Source organism: Priapulus caudatus, unplaced genomic scaffold, assembly GCF_000485595.1.
Source record: "Priapulus caudatus unplaced genomic scaffold, Priapulus_caudatus-5.0.1 Scaffold1162, whole genome shotgun sequence".
Lineage (NCBI taxonomy): Eukaryota > Metazoa > Priapulida > Priapulimorpha > Priapulimorphida > Priapulidae > Priapulus > Priapulus caudatus.
The window spans coordinates 63,776-71,091 of NW_014578223.1; the positions used below are offsets into that span (position 1 = coordinate 63,776).

The 7,316-nt window shown below is 47.0% G+C and overlaps 1 protein-coding gene across 1 annotated transcript in view; it reads left to right on the forward strand.

The window, feature by feature from the left end:
• LOC106815630 (STAM-binding protein-like) overlaps window positions 1-7,222 on the forward strand; it is a 14,979-nt gene extending 7,757 nt beyond the window's left edge. The window contains exons 7-9 of the mRNA XM_014820119.1: window positions 3,614-3,763; window positions 5,446-5,841; window positions 6,571-7,222. Of these exons, the coding sequence (XP_014675605.1) occupies window positions 3,614-3,763; window positions 5,446-5,841; window positions 6,571-7,016 (992 nt within the window). The 3' untranslated portion in view covers window positions 7,017-7,222. The remainder of the gene's footprint in view (window positions 1-3,613; window positions 3,764-5,445; window positions 5,842-6,570) is intronic.
• Window positions 7,223-7,316: the final 94 nt, after the last annotated feature.

Here is a 7,316-nt window from a genome sequence, read left to right on the forward strand (position 1 = left end):
CCCTCTCTCTCTCTCCCTCCCCCCTCTCTCTCTCTCTCTCTCTCTCTCCCCCCCTCTCTCTCTCACTCTCTCTATGCGAGTACATACTTGGCGGTGTCTGCGAGTGACTCGTTCACGCCCAGGTGGATGTCGTCGGTCGTCAGGAACGCCGCGTGTCCGCCAAGCAGCGAGAAACCTGCGCAGCGGAGAGAGCGATCGCGTCAGACAGGTGGCGCCACGCGTCACCGATGTCGTCAACAAACTCCGGTTATGAATGGCTACCGCTGGGTCGTGGTGGGTGTTGGGGCAGGTGGGCAGGGGGAGCCGAATTATGTTTTTTTGGAGGGGAAGGAAAGCGTTGCTTTGGGTTTACTTGGAAATTTCAAGGCACCACTGCAAGTTGGAGGGGCAGCAAGGCACGCATTACCTTCAAGTGGGGTTACCAAAGAAACTTATTTCTTAGCAATAGTTTTTATGTTGGGGTAGGGTTAGGACCACCTGGACAGGGACCAAACCACAGGAGGACAACCTCGGCTAGTAAGGAGGGACAGCTGACAAGGAAGGAAACCATGACAAGTAAAATTAAGGACAACAACCAGAGCAAGCAAGGAGGGAAACCATGACAAGTAAGGACAACAACCAGAGCAAGCAAGGAGGGAAATCACGATACCTGCCGTCAATGCGGCGACAAAAATCGAACGCTGCCGGCGAATGCCTGTGAATTAGGAGTGGCAACTTTTTTTACGCGAGGGCAAAGTAAAATGCAGGTAGAATTAATTTTCTTTCCGACCGCTAGGAGGCGCACCTGTCTCGGTGGAGAGTCGAGTTCTGGTGCTTCGCTTCTCGAATATCATGCCGAGATTTTTGCCGACCAACGGCTGAAAGACCTGCAAAAATAAGCGTCAGTGTGGCGTGAATATTTGCCTTGGTTATCAAAGCCGCAGCGTATGTGTGTGTGTGTGTGTGTGTGTGAGTGTGCGTGTGCGTGTGTATACATGCGTGTATGTGCAAAGCAATCGAGTGCAGTCATTGCCCCCCCTTCTGACCCCACTTCACACTTATGTAACATGGGGTATATAACAGAATTATATATATTATAACATTAATATAGGTGGCACCACGTACACGCTTATATCATTACAGACTCCCAGCAACGAAAATGACAATTACTTTTACGTAAATTCTACATCCGCTAATTGGTTATTACGCCATTATGTTAATGTGCATGCGCAAATTGCAGCGATGGAAAAAGAACGTACTGTGTGCAAACACGAAAAATACACACTCTGAGCAAATTTTAGGCTTTTTCTGCTGCTGCAATCAACCCACAGCGCTGATCTATCTTATCCATCTGATCAACTTTTTGTCTCTTTCCGTCTTTGATATATAGTCCCTTGGACTTTGCAGACTATAGTATTTACGAGGTTACAATTAGATTTACTCGATCCATACCTCCTTGTTGTCTTTGATTCGAGTCTTCAGGTCCTTTGCCGTCCACAGTAGCTGCTCCAGTTCTGCGGTTTCAAAGTCCTTCAGCGAGAGAAAATCTCGTCCTTTCAGTGACGCGCTGCAACGCGAAATTAAAAGTAAGTGCGAAAATAAACTAACGACTATATATAGTATATAGTCATACGTATCCTTGAGTAATTGTCAAGAATGACAGATCGACGTAACCATATAGATATGTAGATATGTATCTTGCACTGATGATTTTTGCGGAATCAACCATCACCATGCATTCACTGTTTCACGTGACGTAGTGAGAAGTGTGAATTAAGCTGCAACGTAAAATGCAGAGGTCCCAAGTTGGGAAAGTCCAAGAAAGGGAGCCAGCAATCCAAGAAAGGGAGCCAGCATTAGCCCAGCAATCCAAGAAAGGAAGCCAGCATTAGCCCAGCAATCCAAGAAAGGGAGACAGGTCCATCGCCGTTTTTTCGCAGTGCGTAAAAACAGGAAAAAAGTTGTGGCGGGCTGCGATATTTGTTTGTCGCAGCACACCAGCATTTTTTATAAAGTATACATGTAAAATCATCGTTGAAGGTCATGGTCATCCCTAGTCAGGCTAGTGCTGTATATTGTAAATGCCATGGCATCTGTGCTGGCTATGGTACGGCCCACCCCAAAACCCTCGACTGTCATTGTTTAAATGGTACGTGTGCATACGTTATACGTACGTGTGTGGTACGTATGCGTACGTTGTACGTATATGGTACGTGTGCATACGTTATACGTACGTGTATGGTACATATGCGCATGTTATACGTACGTGTGTTTGTGTACGTGGGTGTGCACTTGACAGTGAGGCCACGTGTGAGAGCAGCCATATACCTGTGTGTGTGTGTATATATATATTATGTACTCTCTATAAATATGTTACAAATACGAATTTGAAATGAGTTATAAATCTGGTTAGGTGTGGCTTATTTGTCATGATTATTGCAGGGAATACAGTTGTGCATTCAGATAACGGACGTCACTGTACATTTCTTTATGCCAAATGTTTCTATTTTTAAATAAAGGTTACCTTATATGTTAATCACAGACTGCATGCACTCACTGTTGATGATTGCTTGAAGTGCAGAGTGTGATACTGCAGGATATGTAAATTTAATCACGTTTGCACTCCCATGCACCCATTAAAATGAGCATATGTTACGTACATAAAATGTGAGGAATTTTTGTCCAAAAATTTGTAGATGTTTAATTATTTTTATCTACCTATATATAGATCAATTGCCAATCATCGATTCATAGTGGTCAATATACATTGGCTATTGTTTGTTCCCAACTATCTTGAATTATTTTTCCCCTTTCTGTACTAAATTATTATATTAGTTAAAATAATGAAAGATAGATGACAGTTAGCAACAATGGTGACAAAATTGTAAGTAACACATCATTCGACTAATATTAAAATAATTTGTATCATCAAATCATATAGTTACAATTTTTATTTATTATTCTAAATTGGTTAGCATGATTATTATTGGTAGATATCGTTTTCGTAGTGTCACATTTATAATAGTCATAAATGCGTCCATAATTAGCACTACTAGCTATTATCTAATAATAGCTTATGCTCTAAAAAATAATGAGTCACGATTTTGGTTCAGTTTTTCAGCTGCTTTCTGTAGACATGGACTCCATCGATTTTCACCATTATATGATCAATATACACTTAATGTTATATAATATCGATAACTCCGCTGATGCCAATTAGTGCAGGCAACTGATTTTTTACTATGTGCTATATGATAATAGACTAATTTTTCGAAATAGTGCTGGCTAGCAGCAGCACAGTTCTTTAAATATCAAGTTGGTCTCGCACGATGACTCTATATGAAGTAGTGAACATTAAGGTTCTCTACATAAACTTTCCTGTCAGACTATCATCCTGTGTGACCCAGACCGTGCGATTTGATAGCTAATGTGATAAGTATTTGATTCCTGTTGAAGCCTAGATATAGATTATATTCTAAGTTGACAATCGAATGTGTATCACAGATAACAATGGGTGCTATAGTCTGCCTGTATTACATTTAATGAGCCATCTGTCACTACACACCCATGGTAAAGTCTACAACAGTTGTGTCAGGAGTGCCATGCTGTACGCCAGTGAATGTTGGCCTTTGAGGAAGAATCTGGAAGAATGACATGCTGCGTCTAGGGAGGAATGAGCGTGTGATGCTGAGATGGATGTGTGGTGTGAAGCCAGAGGACAGAGTCAGCTCCGGTATCCTGCGTGAGAGGCTTAAGATTGAAGATCTGGAATCCACCCTTAGACGTAGGCGTCTGCGATGGTATGGCCATGTACAGCGGAGCAGCTCATGGATAAACACAGTCACCAGCCTCCCATGTAGATGGATGGCAAAGAAAAGGAAGACCCAGAAAGTCGTGGAAAGAGCTTGTTAAGGAGGATCTGAGAGTGTGGAACCTCACAGATGAGGACACCCTAGACAGGGTTAAGTGGAAGAATGTTCTAAGAACCACCACGCAACGTCCAACATGCTAGAATGTGGAACGTGGACGTTAAACGGATATGATGATGATGACGACAAGTAAAACACGTTATATACAAAGATCTACATATAAACATAATACATAATACAATACACAATTATACGGACTCCGCACAACTATTACGAAGGAATGGCTACGGGTGGATATGTGATCTGTATCAGGCTTCCCTGTCCATTGTCCATTGACAGTATAACATGCGTGGTGAGCTACTGGCTTTGAGCCGAAACTACATGGTCTACTGTTCACTTGTGACAAAATAACAACAATAACAAAGTGTTTTTGTTTTACGATACTTCACTAAAAGATTTAATTGAAAGCACAAGTTGTTTCACAATTCCAGTTTTAACACTGCTTTTCTAAGGTCTTTGCCTTAGTTACATAGCTTCTATTTCTAACGGCTACGTATACATATGGCACTAACAGTAGAACTGCTATTACAACGGCTTTCAAACACGAACCAATCCTAATAGTGTTTACATATAAAATCTACTGTTCTTTAACTTTACAACACGCCTTGCGCTAGGAATTACAATACGTCATGGAACGATCGATTTAGAATGTTGAAACAAAGTTATGCTTTTACAATCACTTTTACTCATCAGATAGACAAAATGTACATTATATACACCAATAATACATCTAGAACACATTACAGATAATAATACTGAATCCATTAATGTAGCGGCGACGGTGGCGCCGCATGGCGGCACGTGCCGACCTTGAAGTAGCCCTTCGCGTAGAGGAGGCCGTCGAAGTCGCGCTGGAACCTCACCGTCACCGTCATGGCGTCCCGCTGCATGTCGCACGCGACGGAGATGTCTGAAAAACGATCGAGGCGAACTCGGTTACGAGGTTTATCAGTTATCAGCACTGGCGGCCACAGGTCTTAAGAAAGTTGAAGCACAGAAGGATAAAATCCTCAGACAGTGATAATAAAAAGCAAGCGCCGTAGGCGCGCTGCATGGTAGGGGGGTCTGGGGGCATGCCACCCTTGAAAACTTTTGAATGGTAGACGTCTGGAGATGCAATCTGGTGAGTCTTGCGAGAGAGATTTAGGAACAAAATTAATATACTGCAAGCACTGTGCTTCCAGTGCTTCTATCTGCAGGCGCCACTGGTTACCAGTTATACTAGTTATCAGTTATTAGTTAGTAGTACACAGGGGGACGGTGTGACACACGCACGCACGCTCGCACATACACAGTTTACACACACACGCACGCACGCATGCACGCACACACAGGTACGTACTCACGACGTCGTTAGCCGGCTCCGTCATCGACGGCAGGTACATGTGAGGGATGAAGCTCCGTGCGGGCTTCCACGCATGACGTCGCTCAGACGGCGGCGGCAGCGCGGCATCGCCACGGCGACCGGTCGGTGGGAGACTCGTGACCTCCTCCTCTTCCGATCCGGATGCTGCTCTTGTTTCTGATTCTGCTTCAGCTTCCGCTCTCGTTTCCGATTCCTCGTCCGCTTCAAATGTTGTTCCCGATTTCTCGTCCGCTTCCACTTCTGCTTCCGATTCCAATCTGGCTTCTGTTTCCGTTTCTGATTCTGGTTTCTCCCTCGCGGTGGCGCCTCCGTTGTCGTCCGGCTCGCGGATTCTGACCGCGTTGGTCACCGGCGCCACCTGCGGGTTGAGCAGCTCGAGGAACCGCGGCGTGCCCGCCGGCGCCACCTGCTGGCTGAGCGACTGGAGTGAGCGCGGCGCGCCCGTCGGCGCCACCTGTTGGCCGAGCGGCTGGAGGGACCGCGGCGTGCCCGCCGGCGCCACCTGCTGGCCGACAGACTCCTGGAGTGACCTCGGCGCGCCCGCTGGCCTGTGGATGGGGCCGCGCCGTGGGTAAGCCCTGAAGTGAAGCGGCCGCCCGACGCGCGCGCCCTCCGCCACCACCTGGTGGACGACGCGTGCGCTCTCCAGCGCCACCCGGTGGCCGGAGTCTGCGACGGCGGATCCCGGGGCATCGTCGAGTCCCTGCGCTGCTGCGGCAGCCAGGCAGACAAATGCCATAGCCTGCGAACAATGGAAGACAGATTGGCAGCAGTCTTCGCCTTTTCACGAGAGTCGATCGGGCCAAGCCCCGTAAACAGCCCCTTCTCCGGTGTCCATGGGGCTTTTTTTCCGACCCCATCACATTTCGAGATTCGGAGAATCGTAAAAGAAAATCAGCCCCGTCTAGAGAAAATCGGCCCCGTCTAGAGAAAATCGGCCCCATCTAGAGAAAATCAGCGCTATCGAGTTAATGACGGGGCTTTTTTTTTAGGCCCCCGTGGTTTCCTCAAACGGCGAAGCCTGAGTGCCAGACTTATTATTACAGGTGCAGTTAGCTCTGGATCTAGAAGCTTCTCTAAGGTACGCGAGTGTTGGTAACGCATAATCAAATCTATAATTAAACTACCTGTTTAATTAGCACTTACTATTCCAAATCTATAATTATAAATAATCTAACATTATAAACGATAATCTATAACTCCAAACCTATAATTAAACTTCCTGTATAATTAGCGCTTACTATTCCAAATCTATAATTATAAATAATCTAACATTATAAACGATAATCTATAAAGAGACGTGCGGCGTGCTCGCGGGCCGGCTGTCGCGCGGCCGCTTTCTCGTCACGCACCTGCTCGTGCCGCAGCAGCGCGGCACGCCGGACTCGTGCGCGACCGAGAACGAGGAGGACATCTTCGCGTGCCAGGACCGGCACGACCTGATCACGCTCGGCTGGATCCACACGCACCCGACGCAGACGAGCTTCCTGTCGAGCGTCGACCTGCACACGCACTGCGGCTACCAGCTGATGCTGCCCGAGGCGGTCGCCGTCGTCTGCGCCCCCAAGTACGGCGAGACGGGCGTCTTCTCGCTGACGCCCGACCACGGCCTGAGCTTCATCGCCAACTGCAGGGAGCAGGGCTTCCACCCGCACCCGTCCGAGCCGCCGCTGTTCGAGGAGAGCGCGCACGTGACGGTCGATCCGACCGCCGAGGCGACGATCGTGGATCTGCGAAAGTGAACGGACGACGCGGCAACGTGATTACGCCGTACGTACGTGTATGGTATGTATGCGTACATTATACGTACGTGTGTGGTACATATGCGTACGTTATAAGTACGTGTGTGGTACGTATGCGTACGTTATACGTACGTGTGTGGTACGTATGCATACGTTATACGTACGTGTGCGGTACGTATGCATACGTGTATGGTACGTGTGCATACGTTATACGTACGTGTGTGGTACGTATGCGTACGTGTACATGGTACGTGTGCATACGTTATACGTACGTGTGTGGTACGTATGCGTACGTGTACA